Source organism: Eriocheir sinensis, chromosome 2 (assembly GCF_024679095.1).
Source record: "Eriocheir sinensis breed Jianghai 21 chromosome 2, ASM2467909v1, whole genome shotgun sequence".
Classification (NCBI taxonomy): domain Eukaryota; kingdom Metazoa; phylum Arthropoda; class Malacostraca; order Decapoda; family Varunidae; genus Eriocheir; species Eriocheir sinensis.
The window spans coordinates 10,100,449-10,122,367 of record NC_066510.1 but is presented as its reverse complement, the minus strand read 5'-3'; the positions used below and the strand labels follow the sequence as shown (position 1 = coordinate 10,122,367).

At 41.1% G+C, this 21,919-nt stretch overlaps 1 protein-coding gene and 1 long non-coding RNA gene across 2 annotated transcripts in view; one reads left to right on the top strand and one right to left on the bottom strand.

The window, feature by feature from the left end:
• Positions 1–3,071, top strand: part of LOC126999164 (surfeit locus protein 4 homolog) — a 37,258-nt gene extending 34,187 nt beyond the window's left edge. Inside the window, exon 5 of the mRNA XM_050861495.1 lies at positions 1,835–3,071. Coding sequence (XP_050717452.1) covers positions 1,835–1,921 — 87 coding nt within the window. The 3' untranslated portion in view covers positions 1,922–3,071. The remainder of the gene's footprint in view (positions 1–1,834) is intronic.
• LOC126999180 (uncharacterized) overlaps positions 2,468–21,919 on the bottom strand; it is a 42,046-nt gene continuing 22,594 nt past the window's right edge. Inside the window, exon 3 of the long non-coding RNA XR_007753133.1 lies at positions 2,468–6,815. This is a non-coding gene — a long non-coding RNA (uncharacterized LOC126999180). The remainder of the gene's footprint in view (positions 6,816–21,919) is intronic.

Genomic DNA, 21,919 nt, shown 5'->3' with positions numbered 1-21,919 from the left:
AGTCACACTGACCCATAAATCCCCTTGCAAACTTCAAAATTAGCATGGAAAAAAGGCAGACCGGAAAAAGCTGCCACCCGCCTTTTAGGGGTGAAGACAAGTTGCTTGCTACCCAGCACTGCAATCAAACGTGTTGGCATTATTGTTGGCCTCGCTACCCTAGGTACTATAAGGAAGGAGGCAAGTCACCCATTTGCCTTCCTTCCCTGACACAGTTCAGTGGGGTAGCTGTGACTTTACTCTATCCGGTGCAGGTAAGTGATTATAAGTCAAGAATAGACAAATTGGTTAACAGCACCAGAATCGAACCAATGTGTTGGTGTCTTTGCCCGCCTCGCCACCCAAGGGTCTCCAAGGAAGAAGTTAAGTCACCCATTTGCCGTCCTTCTCTGATCCGGGTTTTTGAGTGCAGCTGTGACTTCACTATCCTGTTCGATTGTTGTGTTGAATAGTAAGCAACTTGTCTCATTATTTATTTAAAAGTCACCTACCCCCACTGCAAAGAATAGTCACAGCTACCCCCATAGAGTCTGGTCAGGGAAAGAAAGCACATGGTGACTTGCCTCCTTCCTTATAGGTCTCTGGGTGGTGAGGCAGGCAATGATGCCAAAGCATTGGTTCGATTACAGTGCTGGGTAGCAAGATTATTATTATATATTATACGTATTATATAATGTAATATAGTATGATATTCATTTGCACGACAAATGATGCCTCAAAACACTCAAATTAACATAAAAAACTATCAGTGGAAGGAAAAAAATGCAAAACAGGAAGTGGAAATCTAGAAAATATCAACCAAAGAATCTGTCAGTTTTTACCAGATCTGTTTATAGCTAAGATCATAGATTTATAGCTTCCACACCTCTGGTTAGCATCCCTAACTATGAATCTGCAGGCTTGAGTTTGAATCCTGGCCTGGGCAGTCAGCATGTAGCCTACCCAACTGTTCATCCTTCCTTTTGGGATGGTCGATAAATGGGTACCTAGGGAAACATGGGGAAGGTAAATTGTGGTAACCCTCATGTTACACTGGCCCTGTGTCAGGCTAATGGGTTCTTTCCCACCACAGGCTCAAGGGGCCACCAGGACAGAAATGAGCACTGCTGCCTCGTACAGCTATAGCGTATTCTCCCAGCTTTACCTTTACTTTTTGGCTAAAAGACAAAATTATTAAGGCTCAGATTTTGTTTTAATAGGAACCTGTTATAGGAGAAAAAAAGTTTTTTTTCTCGGTAATGAAAATTTAGGCAAAAAATGGACTGTTTCCTTGTGTTATATTATGATGAGATTATTTGGATAAACAAAATTGAATTAAACTTGTAGGACAAAATTTGTTTTGTTACTGATTTTTGCACTTTTTGGATTAAAGAGTAGTACCCACTACACTTTTGGTTTGAGCTCAAAACTGTAAAAATATGGATTACATGTCGCAGTGGTATTGCTGGGCAGGTACCAGTACCAGTCTGCCTGGCCTTATTGACTCTCCGACATGTCTGTTTGTTTATGGTTTCATTTCACTTGTCTTAACCCATCCGCTGCAATCGGCACGGATTTGGCCTTCACTGGTAGCCTGGTAACATATAGTCCCAGGTCTTTCTCTGCCTCTGTGGTGGATAGTGGAGTGTTTCCCATGTGGTATTGGCCAGTTATGCTGGATATACCTTCCCAAGGGGTAGGACTTTACATTTTTCTTCATTGAATTGTTGCAGCCACTTTTTGTTCCATTCCTGTAGCTTGGTGAGGTCTTCTGGTAGGAAATCCGCAGTCAAGGGGTTAATGAGCACGAATCAATCAGCAGTATTGTAAGCTAGCATTATCATCTTTCTTTCAGACCCTCTCAGTGATTGGTGGTCTACTGATGCTCATCTCACTGGGGCCAGGAGGAGTCAGCATGGATGAGCACAAGAAGCAGTGGTAGATGGCCGCAGCAGCAGCACCAATTCTTGAGTTTTATCCTTTTAGTGCTGAAGCCAGATCTTTTAAGCTGAGGAACATTACAATATTTACATTGCACGTTTTTAAGATTTCCACTTGTTAGTAAGTTATTAAATTAGTAAATTATTGAAGAATATTTTTGAGTTTATATGTGAAGTTAATGTTTTAATTCATCATACTGTTGTCAGGCTTATGCATCATCATTTTATGTTAATGCAAACTACATTTTATTATAATAATATTAATTCTTTTGTGAATGTTTGTCAAAATTTTGGGATCAGTTCATGACTTGTCTAATGGAATGCTTGGGATTCCCTCTTTTGTTCTCTAATGGTGGCCTTTCTGTGAGAGCTGTAGTTGAAGTGAACTTTGCAGGTTCCTGCATGGTTATGACTGCAACTCTCACTGCCCATGAAGGCCAGCCATGGCTGAAGGTTCTCAAAGGTTCACCCTCAATGTTTAACTTCTTGGTATTTTTAGGGGTTATGGTTAATCTCATGCTGAGCACAATGTTGATATAGTGTGTGTGTGTGTGTGTGTGTGTGTGTGTGTGTGTGTGTGTGTGTGTGTTTGCTTGGTTACACATGCACACATATTTGCATACAAACATATGTATGTGTGTATGCACAAATGTGTGCATAAAATCATGCAAATAAGTACGCAGCTTACACGGATGTGTTTGTATGCACACATGCAAGTATACATGATATAAAGCGGGTGCTAGATGGAGTGTACTGCAGTTCTTTTATCACATAATTTATGGATTCGTAGGATTGCTTTCCATTGAAGCTGGAAAATGTTAACCTTGTGGCTCTCTATGCCTTCCATCCACAGGCCTGTCATGGTCTGCTCAGTGCAGCCACATTTCAATTCAGTGCAAGAAAAGCCTGTGTATTCCGTAAACTTTCATAAAGTACACTTTTAAATGAATGTAAAAAGGGTTAGTTTTCTAGAAAAAAAAACAAATATAAAAAAAAAGTTTACACAAGTTAATTGACATCTCTCAGAACTTTTTTTTAATATGAAATTTATTTTATATGTACTGATATTTTATGAAACAGGTGTTCAATTGATAGTGTTACTGGAAATATTTGTAACTTTTGTTAGTAGGCTATTAATAAAGATTGTTCTTACACTTTGATTAATTTAAAATATTGCATACCACAGGTTGGTGCATATATTGCCTGGATGATATCCATTTAGTCATCCATTATTGAGCTAGAATGTAAAACATACAGTAAAAGTTCAATTATTTAACCCCTTCACTCCAGCGACACCGACGTCGGCGTCACCATATGGAAAGGGTTAGTCCTCTTCTAAACCTCTTAAGAGGAAATGGAAGAGGATTAAGGGGAGATGCTGCCTAAAATGGGTATTTTTCACTATTTCAGCCAAATTTTAAAAGTTAGTCCAAAAAATAGCTGAACATGTCACATGTTCCCTGTGAAAGTTTGGCAGCTGTACGATAATTCTTTTCCCTTCAAATAATTTGATTTGTATTACTAATTTTGTGGTTCCCTCCCTGCAGAAACCTCCGTTTTCTGTAGAATACTCATATATGTTACATTTTGCCTTCTTTTGTCCAATTTTTCCAATTTTTTTTTTAATGAAAAGTGTGTCATCATTCATCTGGCAAAATTCTAGTGGCAGCCAGCAAGCCTCGGAGAGTGTGGTTGAGTGAATCAGTCAATCAGTTACTTAGTGCATTGCGAGCGCTCCTCAGAGGTACATTTGTACTTGTACTTTGGCAGGTTTGGACACCTAGGAAAAGAAAAGAAGCCCAAAAGAGAAGAAAGTAACAAAGAAGTAACAGGAGGTATCCACAGAACACTACAGCCCAGGAGATTTCTAGTGCGTGCGCACACACACACACACACACACACACAGGCGCCAATTATGATTTTTTTTATATCATTGTCATTCATAAATATAACTGCATAGGTATCTAAGTTGTATTTTACCACTGTAAGATCCTTTAAAAATCATAACTTTGTACACTAACTGTATTTACACACAAAATAGCCGATATCTCAAAATTGCATTTTTTGTACTTTGCAGAATAGTAACTCCATTAGTTGTGAAGATAATAAAAAAAACTCAAACATCTGCTGAAAGATGAGTGGATGGTAAAAAAATTGTCCGTCAAGTTTTTTTATAAACAGAAAAACACTGCTGATATGATTTATTGAAGGTAGAATTATGGGACACATCAAATGGTGATTTTGGTAAATTTTTTTGCACAGGAACAGTGAGACATAAAAATTTGAACGGACATTTTTTAATTAGTGGTGCCTTGAGTAAAACTACCCAATATTGTATATATTGAGTGAACATGCTGGCCCTCATTAATGTTTTTAGCTCTGCTCTTATTACAAGTAATAAATTTTGTTTGTAATTTGTTTTCGTACAGAATCACAAAAGCTATTATGCTGATACATGCAGATCTTATTGCATTTACCCAAGTCTTCAAAGAAAAAAATATCTTAGAACAATTGAAACAAAATGAATGTACCCTCCACTAATACCAGGTGGCACCTCCCCTTGAGAGGAATTTAGAGGAGGATTGAGAGGTTTAGAAGAGGATTAATCCTCTTCCATTTCCTCTTGACCCTTTCCATACTGTGATGCCGATATCTGTGTCACAGATGGAAAGGGTTAAACACAGATGATCCTTTTAGTCTGAAAATTTTAGAAAAAAAAAAAATCAAATCTAGCACTAAATATGTTTAGTGGTGTCAGGCAAAGGGGACAAGAAACAGGAAACACGGGAGAGATTTGTAGTAGTCATTAAAAATCTTGTCCTGATGCTCTTTATTGTGTTTGTAAACATAGTTGCTGTGGAGGCAGGGTTACTCAACTATTATGACCAAAGGTCCAGTTAGACAAGTTCAAATGAATGGAGAGGTCCAAATAAATATTGTAGCTGGACCCTAGGCTCCAGGAGTAAAAAAATATAGTTGATAATATGAAGGTCTGTGGATGGATTCTTGCAAATGTATTTCCTCAACTGACTGTAGGATCTACAGTCAGTTGTGGAAATACACCTGCAAGAATCTATTGCCAGGACCTTCATATTAATTAATTAATATTTTTTTATCCCTAAAGTCTGGGGTCCAGCTACAACACTCAGAAGCTCCAGATTTGGACCGCAGGCCACCAGTTGAGTAGCCCTGGCTGTGGATGTTAAGGCAGCTTGTGGGCTCATTGTTAACTCCTGTCTCACCTTCGCGGGCAAACTACTTTACATCTCCTTCAGACTGCTAATGTCAACAACTAACCAAGAAATGTCCTAGTTACTCATGTCCAGTTATTAATACATGTACAACTTGTCTCCACTCTCAATCTGTACACACACACACACACACACACACGGCCCAGTAGCTCAGTGGGTAGAGCGTCTGCCTCACAACCAGAAGGACTGGGGTTCGATTCCCCGACCGGGTGAAGATAAGATGAGTTTATCTTCTTTAACGTGTAGCCCCTGTTCACCTAGCAGTGAGTAGGTACACAACGTAAGGCGAGGAGTTGTGACCTCATTGTCGTGGTGTGTTGTGTGTGAGTGGTTTCAGCCCTACCCAAAGATTGGTCACAGCTCTGAGCTCCTTCCATAGGCGAGCGGCTGGCTGTCTCGAGAGACCTGCAGCAGACCAAGAGGTGAATTACACACACACACAAGTGAGGATGTAGTGTCAGCGAAGAGTGTCCACAACTTTAAGGAAAAGCTGGACAAACACAAATATGGAGATGGGACCACACAAGCATAAGCCCAGGCCCTGTGAAACTACAACTAAGTAAACACACACACACACACACACACACACACACACACACACACACACACAATTAATAACCACTTAAAAAGCTTGATACTTATACATGTATTAGAGAGTTAAAATCATCATTACATGCACACAAACAAGCATACACCAGTACATCACACCCCACCCTAATCATCAAGATCACATGGTGTCAAACGTGTGTACTTTGCCAGAGTATCATCTGCTCTTCCACTGCAGGGTTGGGATTAACCCTTTCATTGCTAAACGCTTGCAGCGAGGGGTAGGCGCATTTGCTGGTGGTGCTAAACGCTCACTGCGAGCTCCAGCCGCACTCAAATCTCCCACGCGTGGGAGTGTTCCAACACTATTTCTCACAACACAGGATTGCCAATTGAGTGGGTTCTCCACTAAATTTGGTGGAAAATCATATCAGCCCAGCACGGGAAATCTACGGACCAGTAACTGGTGGATGTTCTTGTCCACTATAGTGGGATTTTTGCATAGCTTCACCTATCACCTGACTGATTCTTTGACCAAATAGTTGTAAACATTGCAGTCGGCAATACAACCTTGCCAGAACCTCAAGGAGAGATGTCCACATTTGCCTCAAAATGGCTGATCATCATGCACATGCTGAAGCAAGTGTTCATATTCAATACTCCCTGAATGTGCATGTACGTTTGCAGGAGAGGCATACATAACCGACTCCTATAGATCTGGACCTCCTCTTCCCAATGGTGTTTTTAGGTTTTAGCTGTGATGAATAGTTTTTGAGATACAGAGGTTAAGAGACCCCCATTTGGCTGCCCGACTGTGCCTGAGGGGATAGTCGCGTCCCGCACCATGCGCAATGAAAGGGTTAATGTACGCTGCATGTTGTAGTTCTACCTGTGGGTCCTACATCTGGTGCACCTCTATGCTAATATAGTGGGGGATCGTCATCAGCCTCGTGCATGTCTGGTGTGCTGGTGTCATCTGATGAGGTAAGGTTTCGCTGCCTCAGGTCCCTTATGTACTGCAGGACACCGTCAGCCTACACTATAGTATTCCCATTTGAAACTGGCCGGTGGGGTGTAGGCAGGTGTTTACAAAAGGAGCCTGAAATAATAATAAAAAATGTTGCACAAAATCCATCTAGGGTGAAGTGATCACGTGGTAATTGAGTTTACGATGAGTGACAGAAATGAGGAGAGGAGAAGACCACAAAACTGGGAGATACAATTACAGCAAGGCAAACTTTGCTCAGTTTAGAAAGCACTCTGAAGAAGTGGAGCTGAAGCAGTGGAAAAGAAGTGGCTGTCTTTACTCGAGATTTACAATGAGGGGCTAAGGCAATATGGGCCAAAAAATGGGGAAAAGGGAGGTTAGAAATAAAATTTGGTTCAATAGATGTGAAATAGTGAAAGGAGAAAGAGATATAGCATGGAAGAGGTGGAGAAGAGGGAAAAGACATGACCTATGGGTTAAGTACAAACAAGCGAGAAATGAATACAACAGAATATGAAGAGAGGAATGGAGGAAGTACGAGAGAAATGTACACTACCCTCTCGAGTTTCGCGCTCGCTTCGTTCCGAAGGTATACCGCTAAACTCAAGGCTCGCGAAACTCGAGGTATTGAAAACACTGAAAAAGTGCTTGTCTGTTCCAACCCATGGAGATTTTTCTTTCTTTCTTTATTTATTTTTTTTTTTTTTTGACATGTGGGCTATGGCACCGGTAAACTATCCATCTGGGCCTGATGGTCGGCCCCTAGCCCGTCATGGCGCAGGCAACTGTTTATAATGGCGCCATTATAATTGGCTCATGCTGCCCCCCGCAGTTCAATTTTTTTTCCTCCATTACTCCCTTGTTATCTCAAATTACGTGCTATCGGATCGACTCATAACTGGTCCACCAGTGAGTGAAAAAATCAATATGCTTGACCAATAAGTTTAGTCTCCCGGAGGCACTAAATCCACAGGTAGCCGGGGGGGGGAGGGACCCGGGGTCACTCCGCCCATGGCCAGGATGGAAGCTGTCCTGGCTGTCCACTCAAACTCTTGACCCACACAGTGACAGATGGTCCACTTACTTATTCCTCATTTCTTAATTTTATTAATTATACTGAATCTATGAATTTCACCCTTATTATGAAAAGAGATATACACAAAATGTATAAAATTATCTTATAAGCAGAGAGAGAGAGAGAGATTACAACTACTAATACTACTACTACTATAACTGCTACTTATATTACTATTACTACTACTGCTACTACTACCACTACTACTACTACTACTACTACTACTACCACTACTACTACTACTACAGGTGCTGCTTTAGTGTGCGGTATAACCAGCCATTTACACTTCAGCGTGCGGGCAACCCCCATATTTATACAATTCATTGTGCAGTCTACCTCAACTACAGGAACCTCACACTGCAGAACAATAATAAAGCAAGTTGAATAGTGCTGAATAATGTTTTATAATTATCCAGAAGACTTTTCTCGTCAAAATGCAACTGCTGTTCCTTTGTCAAAATGGCACATCTATAGAAATCATTTACCATCATTGCAGTCATATAGCAGAATGAGTTATCTCAATGTTTTTGGTGATGTAAGGAGGATAGTGATGTGGGTTTTCGTTGACTGTCCTTTTATACAGACCGGCCAGGAGCACTCGGCGACAAAACAACACAAGCTGAGGTCTCCGGAAACAGGTCAGGTCATTACATAGCTTAGACTACGGTGACTGAACAGGACATTAATCAGGTCAGGAGCACACATGTAACAAGCAGGCTGGGAGTGTGGAGAGAGGGAGTGTGTTTGTTTGTTGGTTTGGTAATGGTGGTAGTAGTAGTAGTAGTAGTAGTATATAGTAGTAGTGAATAATAAGAAAATTATCATACCATTATTTCATCTATTCTATCTATTCTGTCCTGTTCTACCACACGTAGATTACTAGTAGTAGCGGTAGTAAACAGCCTCTCGAGGGAATCTCCAGAGCATTAATTCCTCCGAGCCACCTCCTTCGTGTTTACAAATTGTCTCTGAATCAGAGACTTTATAAATTTACCTATGTTCCTATTTTCTTCCTCCTTCTCCTCCTCTTTCTCCTCCTCTTTTTCCTCCTCCTCCTACTACTACTACTACTACTATTACTAGTACTACTACTACCATAGCTGGGCGTTATCGCGATAAGTTATCGCGATACTTTATCGCTGATAACAAAATCAGGTTATTGGCCATCCGCTACTTATTTATATAAATATCAGTATCTTCGTTACTTTTGTAACCAAACTAGCAATAATCGCTACTTTTTTTCCGACTCTCAGAAAAACAATGTTGTCTCCTCTGTACTGCGCATGCGTGGCCCGGCGCCCACTGTTGTATGAAATATGTTCGGTGAAGATATTTCATACGAAGATCACAACATTAAAACACTAGGTTATTTTTTGGGGGGTTAGACTCAAAAAACACTATATCAGAGAGAAAAATCATTTAACTTTGTCCAAAAAATGATTATTCACTGCATGAAATCTGTGATCCCGTTGTAAGGAGCGCAAACAGAGACCAGCGGCTTGTGTTATCACATTGCGGCATGGCATGTGGCCTCTCAGCTAGGTCTCAAGTGACGGAGTGAGTGCCAGTGCTCCGGTTCCCAGTGCTTCAGTGCTTCTTTACTAAAGTGACTGTTAAAGTGTTAATGGTGATAAGTAAGAATAAATGAATAAGTAGAGATGGGCCAGTTCACGAGAGACCAGTGTTTGTAAACAAAAGCGCCAGCTTTTGACGGTGGGAATGCCAAATAACACAACACCGGTTCAGGCATTTCTAGTATTACCATCCATATGTACGAGTCAACGTGTGGTTTTCAGGTTTTGTAAGTTTTAAAAAATATAGTTAATGAAAATTTGAATTCATCTATGTTTTTTTTTATTTGAAATATCAATATAGTATCGTTTTCACCTATCGGATTTATCACTAGCTAGTATTGGAATTGTGGATTTATATCGGGTATCAGGTATCAGTTATCACCTATACTTGTGTCTTCAGTTAACGAATATCGGTTATCACCGATAAGGTTTTCCATTATCAGTTATCGGGTATCAGGAATAAGGTTTTCTGTTATCATGCCCACCTATGACTACTACTACTATTAATAATGATAATAATAATAATAATAATAATAATAATAATAATAATAATAATAATAATAATAATAATAATAATAATAATAATAATAATAATAATAATAATAATAATAATAATAATAATAATAATAATAATAATAACAATAATAATAATAATAATAATAATAATAATAATAATAATAATAATAATAATAATAATAATAATAATAATAATAATAATAATAATAATAATAATAATAATAATAATAATAATAATAATAATAATAATAATAATAACAACAATAATAATAACAATTATAATGATAATGATAGTAACAATAATAATGATAATGATAATAAAAATAATAATAATAGAAAAGTTAATAAAAATGAAACATAACATTTATAGTCAGAAAAAAATAACGATAATAATCATAATATTAATCATTGAATAAAAATATTACATTTTTTTATTATTACTTTTTTCATCATTATTTTTCTCATTATTATGATTATTATTATTATTATTATTATTATTATTATTATTATTATTATTATTATTATTATTATTATTATTATTATTATTATTATTATTATTATTATTATTATTATTATTATTATTGTTATTAACATTATCTTCACTATTTTTATTATTATTATTAATATTATCATTACTAATATTATTGTTTATAATTATAATTAATTTTATTATTATTATTATTATTATTATTATTATTATTATTATTATTATTATTATTATTATTTGTAACAATTATTATTATTAATATTCTCTATTATTATTACCATTTTTTATATTATTATTATTATTATTATTATTATTATTATTATTATTATTATTATTATTATTATTATTATTATTGTTACCATTATTGATATAATAATAATAATAATAATAATAATAATAATAATAATAATAATAATAATAATAATAATAATCATAATTAACTAATTATTATTATTAGTAGTAGTAGTAGTAGTATTTTTTTTTTTATTATTATTATCATCTACAGTATCCTCTGGGTAGGAGCAGTGCAGATATGCCTGTTTATATGGTTTTTTTTTATTCTGCTAGAAACAGAGAGAGAGAGAGAGAGAGAGAGAGAGAGAGAGAGAGAGAGAGAGAGAGAGAGAGAGAGAGAGAGAGAGAGAGAGAGAGAGAGAGAGAGAGATTTTTTACATAGAAAATCAGACCACACAGACCGAGAGAGAGAGAGAGAGAGAGAGAGAGAGAGAGAGAGAGAGAGAGAGAGTCTATTCTATCCTGTCCTACCACGCGTACATTACTAGTAGTAGCGGTAATAAACAGCGGTAATAAACAGACACCCTCCCCATAGACCGACAGGTCTTCTGGTGCCTGTTCTTCCTATGTATTTCCCACCTCCTCTTTCCTGTCTCCTCCTCTTTCTTCCTCTCCTAATCTTCCTCCTTTTCCTCCTTCCTTCCCCCTTCAGCTCCTCCTACTCCCTTCCCTGTCCCTGGAGATTAACGCTACCTCTTCCTGTGGAGTGTCAAAATTCATCAGTGTTCTTTTTAGTTTCACTCACAAATTACACAGATACGAGTCGAGGTGATAGTACCTTGGAAAAAAGAAGAAAACATGAAGAGAGAACAGGTCATTTTAAAAGCCACAGATGAAGCCTTACGATTGGCTGAGCTCTGAAAACATGCTTGTGATTTGCTGGGAGTCCGATGACGTCATCACCGGCACTCACCCGGTCAGCGGCCTCGCTGCCTTGGGGCAGTGTCACACTGGCCGTTTTCCTCTAACCGTTGTGGCTACTGGCAACGCCCTTGCGCCCATCCGGGAGCGAGTTGTCAGTTGTTCGTAACCTGGTGTCACACTGGGCATTTTTCTTCCCACTGCGTTGGCGGCAGTTTCGGCAACCGGCAAATCCAACTTTTTCGGGTGTGTGTCGCACACGGCCAAGGTCGGTTGCCTGTATCCACATCCACAAAGTAAACAAAGCACTTGCCTTGTATCAACATGGCGTCGTCTGTTAAAGTAAGGGCTGTCGTGGCTTTTGCTGTCATTACCCAAGTTACGGACATGTTGCTGCAGATAAATGGAAGGAAGAAACAGTTGTGGGTGTGGCGTGCCTGTGGTTCCTCCATGCCAGTTCTCATTTGTCACCATTGCGCTTGAGCGGCCAACCCACCCATCTAGACTCTGACCACATAAACGCGTGGATCGAGTAACAACAAAGACACACACACACGCACCCACACACCAGACTCATCATGAACCATGGAAAATGTTTCTCACAAACAGAAATGGCTTTGCCATTTCCTAGAGTGTGTTAGAACTTATTTGGTGAGTGGTTCATATAAACCAAACATACCCAAATGTAAGAAGAGAGCAGTGTTAAAAACGACTGCTCTCTTCTTGCCAAGAGCTAGGTTCGGTTCATGTGAGCCACTCACCAAATACATTCTAACACACTCAAGAGATGGTGACGTTGTTTCTGTTTGTCAGAAACGTCTGCAATGGTTCCTAATGAGTCTGGCATGTGTGTGTGTGTTGTTATTTGATTCATGTGTTTCTGTGGTTGAGTCAAGATGGGTGGGTTGGCCGCACACGCGCAGTGGTGACAATGAGAGCTGGCGCGGAGGAACCACAGGCATGCCACACCCATAACTGTTTCTTCCTTCCATTTAACTACAGCAACAAGTCCATAACTTGGGTAATGGCAGCACAAGCTGCGATAGCCCTTACTTTAGCAGACGACGCCATGTCAATACAGGGCAGGTGCTTTGTTTACGTTGTGGATATGGATACGGGCAACCGACCTTGGCCGTGTGTGATGCACACCAGGAAAAGTTGGAGTTGCCGGTTGCCCTAGTTGGCACCAACACAGTGGGAAGAAAAAGCCCTGTGTGACACCAGCTTACAGATAACCGTGAACTCACTCCCGGTTGGGCGTATGGGCATTGCCCGTAGCCCCAACGGTTGGACGAAAACAGCCATTGTGACACCGCCTTAAGGCAGTGAAGCCACTGATAGGGTGAGCGTCGGCGATGACGCTCACAAGTTTGTTTTCAGAACTGTCAGCCAATTGTAAGGCAGCCGCCTTCAAAACGACCCATTCTTAAGATGACACATGTTCCAAGGTGAATATTTATATTTCCCGTGATGCCAAAGTATATTCCAATGAACCTCGTGTGGCAACATCATCCCTCTTTCGCACCATGTAGTCACCATCATCATATTAGTTGCTCTTTAGCAGCCATGGAGAGTAGAATTATGTCATCTACTGATGCCAACCAGTCTCATATAGCTCCTGCAGTCGTGACCGAAGGGGAGGCATGGGAGGGGGTAAAAAGAAAGTATTGATAAAGAGAAAGATTGAAGTAGACAAATTTGAAAGAGACAGTGATTCAGATTGCATTCAACCATCAGATTCAACTGGTCTGAGGAAGCGTGGCAAGCGTGAGCATGCTTCTGGCGCTCAAGGTCACAGACACCCTGCTTCTCCAACAGTGCGGAAAGTTACAAGTTAGCCTAGTCACTCACTGACACCATCATCACTGTCCGATGATTCAGAGTGGCAGAAAGATGAGGAAAACGACAGTGGGGGTATAAGAGAAGACTCAGCTAATGAACTGAGTGAGGGAGGGGTGTCAGCTGGTGTGGGAGAGGAGGGGGAGGCAGAGGGAGAACAGGAGCCTCAGAGACGCGAGACAACACGTACTCCATTCGTCTGGTCTGATGGATCCCATTTTGTGCCAGACATTCATAACTTTGACAAGAATATTGCTGGTGTGACTAATGACTGGCCTCTTGATAATGATGCTCAAGAGGCTGATTACTGAAATCGACAAAGTGATGTTTCCTGTGATATATTTTGTTTGTTGTAACTTGAATGAATAATTAGTGGCAAGAGAATGTTCAGACGTAACTGTGCCATGTGTCATCTTCCCTCTGCCACCATCCTATCTACCCCGTCACTACCAGCGCTCCCAAGGTCAACTCATATCCGCAACCTTTATCCCGCCACCATTGCCACATTAGGTGATTATTTTTTTTTTTTTCATTATTTGGTGCTCAACATGTCTCTCTTGGGTGTTGTAATACTAAAAATTGTTTTCCAGCAGGTTATTGTTTTGCGATTTATTGCGCACCCAGGAGCTATTCCCGAATCTTAATTGCGCAGTTTATGGGTTAAAGGTAGCATGCGTAACGCCAATGGTAAGTAGACGTGACCAGTACGTGTCAAAGCAGCGCGAAACTCGAGGTGATAATGCGCGAAAGTCGGGATGGTAAGAATTTAGGATTAACCGTGAAACTCGTGGATCGCAAAACTCGAGAGGGTACTGTAGTAGAAAATTGTAAAAAAGTAAGTTATTTCATAGATATGTTAACAGCAAGCTGAAAAACAGAAGGAATAAGTAAGCTAAATGTGGATGGTGAGGAGTAAGAGGATGCAGCAGCAATGGTGGAAGATATGAATGGTTGTTTTCAGGCAGTGTTTACAAGGGAGAGTGAATTTAACGGACATAAAGGATGAGAAGAAAATATGGAGTACCTGGAAGGAATACAAGTTCAGTGCAAGAGGTGGAAGGATTAACCCCTTCTTTACCAAGCGCCGCCGCATATGTAAACATTGCGTTCCCCCAACATACCAACCTGACAGCTACACCTCCCGCGGTGTGGGGGGTTGTGTATATTTCATTGTAGCGACCAAACTATTCGCTCCTTACTATCTTTTTATATACTGTGGGGTTCTCTCAAAAAAAAATGTGCTGCACGAGTGTTTGTCCACACACACAGCAAGTTCACTACATCCTTTGTAATAAACAAATGAAAACAGTTAAGTGCAATCATTGGATGTGATTCATGATGTGCAACAATTCCTGGATGCAGATCAACAAAATCCTCTTCCACACCAGGCAGAACGCTAGAGCCAGCATCAGCAAATGGATCTGACAGCAGCTGGAAACGTGTGGAAGCCTGTGACGGGGATCGAGCGAGAACCACTTGCTGAAAGCGTAGCTTCGCTATCCACCCCTTCTGTCTCTCCGTCATCACTTGTGTCAGCACCGTCAATGTCACTATCTTTCCCTGGGTTGTAATCAGTGTCAATGTCATTCACTGATATATCAGACAATATCAGATCATTGTCTGACATTTCTAAATCAATGTCATGAGGAATGAAATACAGGTAACTCTCGATTTACGCGTGTTTGGTTTACGCGTTTTTTAAATAACGCGGGGTCCAAAATCCATATAAATGTTTAATTTACACGTTTTTTCACTCATACGCGATATTTTATGGAGTGGCCACCAGATGTCTCACGCAACTGGACTCACAGAGGTCAAAGGTCAAGGTCAAGGTTGCACAAAACGTCATTCACATATTTTTGGCCATAACTTCGGATCTCGTCATCGTAGAGACTTCAGACTTGGTTCATATTTCAGCTCATGGAAAGACGCACCTTGCATGGCCTTGACTTTGACCTTTGACCTTGAACTCGAAAAGTTTCCCCAAGGTCAAAGTTTCCAAACAAATAGAATTCCATCAAATTTCGAAACAAATTTTTTCATATGATGCACCTTGCATGGCCTTGACCTTGACCTCGAAAAGTTTGCCCAAGGTCAGAGTAAAAAAAAAAAAAAAGAATTTAATCAAATTTCGAAACAAATGCTTCCATATGATGCATAAGATCACAGCTGATGCCCATACCAATTTTCAGGAAGATCTTTGGTGGAGGTGTACACTCTCCAAGTGCTATGCGTCTAGTTAATAGTTTTATTGTTATTAACTATATTATTATTATTATTATTATTATTATTATTATTATTATTATTATTATTACAGGTAACTCTCGATTTACGCGAGTTTCGTTTACGCGTTTTTAAATAACGCGGGGTCCAAAATCCAAAGAAATGTTTAATATACACTTTTTTTTCACTTATACGCGATATTTTATGGATTGGCCACCAGATGTCTCACGCAACTAGACTCACACGGCGCCACGGCCACACAGCTGAGCTCAGTTCTTCCTGCGCGCCACTTGAACAACAATACAGTACCCACGCTACTCAACAATAGGGGTGGACAGGTACCGGTACCAGTACCGGTATTAACGGTACCAGCTATACGGTACGGTACCGGTACCAATACTAGCCAGTCGCTCATGGTGTCCCTCATTTCTTCCTCCCACGAGTGAGGCTGAGACTGAGTGCCTGAGTGGATATCTAGGCGATATGGATATTCTCTCTCTCTCTCTCTCTCTCTCTCTCTCGCCGCCACTTGAACAACAATGCAGTACCCACGCTGCCATGCAAATCAACAATAGGGGTGGGCAGGTACCGGTACCAGTACCGGTACTAACGGTACCAGCTATGCGGTACGGTACTAGACTGCTCGGTACCGGTACCAATACTAGCCAGTCGCTCATGGTGTCCCTCATTTTTTCCTCACACGAGTGAGGCTGAGACTGAGTGCCTGAGTGGATATCTCGGCGATGTGGATACTCTCTCTCTCTCTCTCTCTCTCTCTCTCTCTCTCTCTCTCTCTCTCTCTCTCTCTCTCTCTCTCCACTGAATGAAGTGAATATTTATTTTTCGATAAAATCTACCTCTTGTTTGATTTATAGTTTTTTTTATTTACGTGACCTCTTCAAGGACACAATACTAGCGTAAATCGAGAGTTACCTGTATTATTATTCTTATGATCGTTATTATTATTAATTATCGGTCAAAACCCAATCGGTCATGACACAACCCTTTTTTGGGTGCACTTGGCTTGTAACTGAACTCTCTTGAATGACTGTACTGCGCCCTTTCCCTCACTTGCTAATCCCTAGGTTTGGGGTCTCGGTGCGTCCTTGACATCTGTGCTACTGTCCTGACCCCCACTCATCACACACACACACACTCACAGGGAGGAACATTGGAGAAACTGGCCCTACCAACACTCAAAGAAAGATAAGAAAGAGGAGACCTGATAGCGTTGTACAGGAATACCGATTACTGTTAAAACGAAACTGAAGATGAAGGAACGGAGGGAAGGATAGAATCCATACGAGGACAGTTTTGAAAGCAAAGAGTTGTGCCAGACTCTATCGAAAGCTTTCAATATGTTTAGCACAACTGAGAAAGTTTCACCGAAATAGCTAAGAGAGGATGACCGAGAGTTAGTTAACCTGGTAGCAGCGACGGGCCAAATTTGTGGCTATACCGTGTAGCAGCGACCGGCCAAATTTGTGCCATGATATAAACCCCCCAAAATAGATGATACATAATCTGATCACAAATGCTTTGATATGTATTATGAAATTGTTTGAGTGAGGGATCATTTTTTCTCATTTTTCTCGCTTAGAGTGACCATTGAGAAACATGATACCTGATGCTACCGGATTAAGAGAGCAAGAAGATCATCAGTAGAACGCCCCTTGCAAAACCCATACTGGCGATCAGATAAGGTCAGAAGTGGGAAGATGCTTTTGATTCTTACGGTTAAGGATTGATTCAAAAGCTTTAGATAGACTGGAAAGTAAAGCTATAGGGTGGTAGTTTGAGGGATTGGAATGGTCACCCTTCTTATATATGGGCACAGGCTGTATGAAGACGTACTTCCAGCAGGAAGGTAAGGTAAATGTTAATAGGCAGAGGCGAAAGAGTTTGACCAGGAAGGGTGTCAGCACGGAAGCACAGTTTTTAAGGACAATAGGAGGCACTCCATCAGGTCCATAAGCCTTCTGAGAGTTGAGGGCAGAGAGGGAATAGAAAACATCATTCTTAAGAATCTTAATAAAAGGAATAAAGGAGTCAGAGAAGGGATGAGTAGGAGGAATTACCCAGAATCGTCCAGAGTGGAGTTTTTAGAGAAAGTCTGAGCGAAGAGTTCAGTCGTAGAGATAAATGAGACGGCGGTGCTGCCATCAGAGTTAAGGAGAGGAGGGAAAGATGAAGAAGTGAAATAGGAGGAGATATTTTTGGCTAAGAGCCAGAAGTCTGGAAGAATTAGAAAAATAAGGTTTTGACATTTCCTATGAATGAAAGAGCTTTTGGTAAGTCAAAGAATAGATTTGGCACGATTCTGGGCAGAAATATAAGGATCATGGTTAGCAGAAGTGTGAAGGCTTTTTGTGAGCTGCCTCTCTATCTTTGACAGCACGAGAACAAGCATGATTAAACCAAGGCTTTTTAGCATGGGAAGTAAAGAAAGTACGTGGAATGTGTGCTTCCATTCCAGAGACAATCACTTCTGTGATGCGCTGGGCACACACAGAGGGGTCTCTCTCCTGGAAGCAGTAATCATTCCACGGGAAGTCGGAAAAGTACATCCTCTGGTTGTCCCACCGAGCAGAAGCAAAATGCCAGAAGCATCGCCTCTTCGGTGGGTCATGAGGCTGTACAGGAGCGACAGGACAGGATACAGAAATAAGGTTATGATCGGAGGAGCCCAACGGAGAGAACAGTTTGACAGAGTAAGCAGAAGGGTTTGAGGTAAGGAAGAGGTCTAGTATGTTGGGCCTTTTTTTTTTTTTTTTTTTTTACAGCAAAGGAGACAGTTCAAGGGCACAAAAAAATTAAACATTAATAAAAAAAAAAGCCCACTACTCGCTGCTCCTAAAAAGAATCCAAAGAGGTGGCCGAAACATAGGTCAGTTTCGGGAGGAGAGGTGTCCTGATACCCTCCTCTTGAAAGAGTTCAAGTCGTAGGCAGGAGGAAATACAGATGAAGGAAGATTGTTCCAGAGTTTACCAGCGTGAGGGATGAAAGAGTGAAGATGCTGGTTAACCCTTGCATAAGGGGTTTGGACAGTACTAGGGATGAGCATGAGTAGAAAGTCGAGTGCAGCGGGGCCGCGAGAGGGGGGGAGGCATGCAGTTAGCAAGTTCAGAAGAGCAGTATGCATGAAAATATCGATAGAAGATAGAAAGAGATGCAACATGGCGGCGGAATTTGAGAGGTAGAAGACTATCAGTATGAGGAGGAGAGTTGATGAGACAAAGAGCCTTTGACTCCACTCTGTCAAGGAGAGCTGTATATGGACAGCAACTGTGCAGGGGAGAAGAACTGGCGGAGACGGTACAGAACACCCAGCCTAGAGGAAGCTGATTTAGTAAGAGATGAGATATGAAGTTTCCAGTTGAGATTTTGAGTTAAGGATAGACCGAGGATGTTTAGTGTTGAAGAAGGTGATAGCTGGGTGTTGTCAAAGAATAGGGGATAGTTGTTTGGAAGATTGTGTCAAGTGGATAGGTGGAGAAACTGTGTTTTTGAGGCGTTGAAGGACACCAGGTTCTTCTTGCCCCAATCGGAAATAATAGTAAGGTCTGAGGCTAAGCGTTCTGCAGCCTCCAGCCTTGAGTCGTTAAGTTCCTGAAGGGTGGGTCTTCTATTAAAAGAAGTTGAATAATGCAGAGTGGAATCATCGGCGTAGGAATGGATAGGACAGTTCGTTTTGGAAAGAAGATCATTAATGAACAACAGAAAAAGAGTGGGAGATAGGACAGAACCCTGTGGGACACCACTGTTAATAGATTTAGGGGAAGAACAGTGACCGTCTACCACGGCAGAAATAGAATGGTCAGAAAGGAAACTGGAGATAAAGGTACAGAGAGAAGGATAGAAACCGTAGGAGGGTAGTTTGGAAAGCAAAGATTTGTGCCAGACCCTATCAAAAGCTTTTGATATGTCCAGCGCAATAGCAAAAGTTTCACCGAAACGGCTAAGAGAGGATGACCAAGAGTCAGTTAAGAAGGCTAGGAGATCACCAGTAGAACGCCCCTTGCGGAACCCATACTGGCGATCAGATAGGTCAGAAGTGGAAAGGTGCTTTTGAATCTTCCGGTTAAGGATTGATTCAAAAGATTTAGATAGACAAGAAAGTAAAGCAATAGGACAGTAGTTTGAGGGATTGGAGCGGTCACCCTTCTTAGGTACAGGCTGTATGAAGGCATACTTCCAGCAAGAAGGAAAGGTAGATGTTGACAGGCAGAGGCGAAAGAGTTTGACCAGACAGGGTGACAGCACGGAGGCACAGTTTTTAAGGACAATAGGAGGCACTCCATCAGGTCCATAAGCCTTCTGAGGATTGAGGCCAGAGAGGGCATAGAAAACATCATTTTGAAGAATCTTTATAACAGGCATAAAGGAGTCAGAGGGGGGATGAGAAGGAGGAATATGCCCAGAATCGTCCAGAGTGGAGTTTTTAGAAAAAGTTTGAGAGAAGAGTTCAGCCTTAGAGATAGATGAGACGGCAGTGTTGCCGTCAGGACTGAGGAGTGGAGGGAAAGATGAAGAAGTGAAGTTGGAGGAGATGTTTTTGGCTAGATGCCAGAAGTCACGGGAAGAGTTAGAGAAAGCAAGGTTTTGACATTTTCTATTAATGAAAGAATTTTTGGTTAGTCGGAGAATAGATTTCACACGATTTCGGGCAGAAATGTAAAGTTCATAATTAGCATTAGTTTGAAGGCTCTGGTACCTTTTGTGAGCTACCTCTCTATCATTGACAGCACGAGAACAAGCGTGATTAAACCAAGGCTTTTTAGCATGAGGAGTAGAGAAAGAACGAGGAATGTATGCCTCCATTCCAGAGACAATCACCTCTGTGATGCGCTGAGCACACACAGAGGGGTCTCTACCCTGGAAGCAATAATCATTCCACGGGAAATCGGAAAAGTACATCCTCAGGTCGTCCCACCGAGCTGAAGCAAAATGCCAGAAGCATTGCCTCTTCGGTGGGTCCAGAGGGTGTACTGGAGCGATAGGACAGGATGCAGAAATAAGATTGTGATCGGAGGAGCCCAACGGAGAGAACAGTTTGACAGAATAAGCAGAAGGGTTAGAGGTAAGGAAGAGGTCTAGAATGTTGGGCCTGTCTCCAAGATGGTCGGAAAAACATGTAGGGTGCCAAATCAACTGCTCTAGATCGTTGAGGATTGCAAAGTTGTAGGCTTGATCACCAGGCTGGTCAGTGAAAGAGGATGAAGGGGCCTTGTCCGCCCTCGTATGGAGTATGCATCTCACGTGTGGAGGGGCTCCACTCACACAGCTCTTCTGGACAGAGTGGAGTCTAAGGCTATTCCATCTCATCAGCTCTCCTGCTCATACTGACAGTCTTCTACCTCTTAAATTCCGCTGCCATGTTGCCTCTCTATTTTCTATCGATATTTTCAAACTGACTGCTCTTCTGAACTTGCTAACTGCATGCCTCCCCCCCTCCCTTGGCCTCACCACACACGACTTTCTACTCAAGCTCATCCTTATGCTGTCCAAACCCTTTTTGTAAGAGTTAACCAGCATCTTCACTCTTTCATCCCTTACGCTGGTAAACTCTGGAACAATCTTCCTTCATCTGTATTTCCTCCTGCCTACGACTTGAACTTTTTCAAGAGGAGGGTATCAGGACACCTCTCCTCCCGAAATTGACTTCTCTTTTGGCCACTCCTCTTTAATCTTTTTAGGGGCAGTGAGTAGCGGGCTTTTTTTCATTATTGTTTTTTTTAAGCCTTTGAACTGTTTCCTTTGCTGTAAAATAAAAATAAAAAAATGCACATGACTTGGTAGTAAATGCAGAGACAGCAAAAGTGAAAGAAAAGTTTAATAGATGGAAGGAAGGAATGGAGGAGAGAGGTCTGAAAACTAATATGGAAAAAAAACAAAGTACATGGTGACTGGAAAAGAAGCAAGAGAAAAGATTAAATCAGGAAAATATCCATTTGGATGATGTGGGGAGTAGGTGTAAATTCTGTCAGGTGCACATGTTGCAGGTAGTGGTGCCACCTTAGATGCTCAGGCCTCAGAAATGTAAGAGGAGTGCAGAATTTTACATGCCCAGCTTGTGTAAGGAGACAGCAAGGACAAGAAACTGAGAGGGATGAACTAGAGGTGAATGGAGGAAAGCTGGATGAGGTAAAACATTTCTGTTATTTGGGAGATGTTCTGGACTGTGAGGCGGGAGTGGAGAGGATAGTGAGAGCAAGAATGGCGGCAGAGTGGTTAAAGTGGAGGGAGATGGCTAGTCTACTTGTGAATCGTAGCATCCATCTGAAGAGCAGAGCAGGGGTGTACCAAGCGTGTATTAGATCAGTGATGTTGTATGGAGCAGAAACA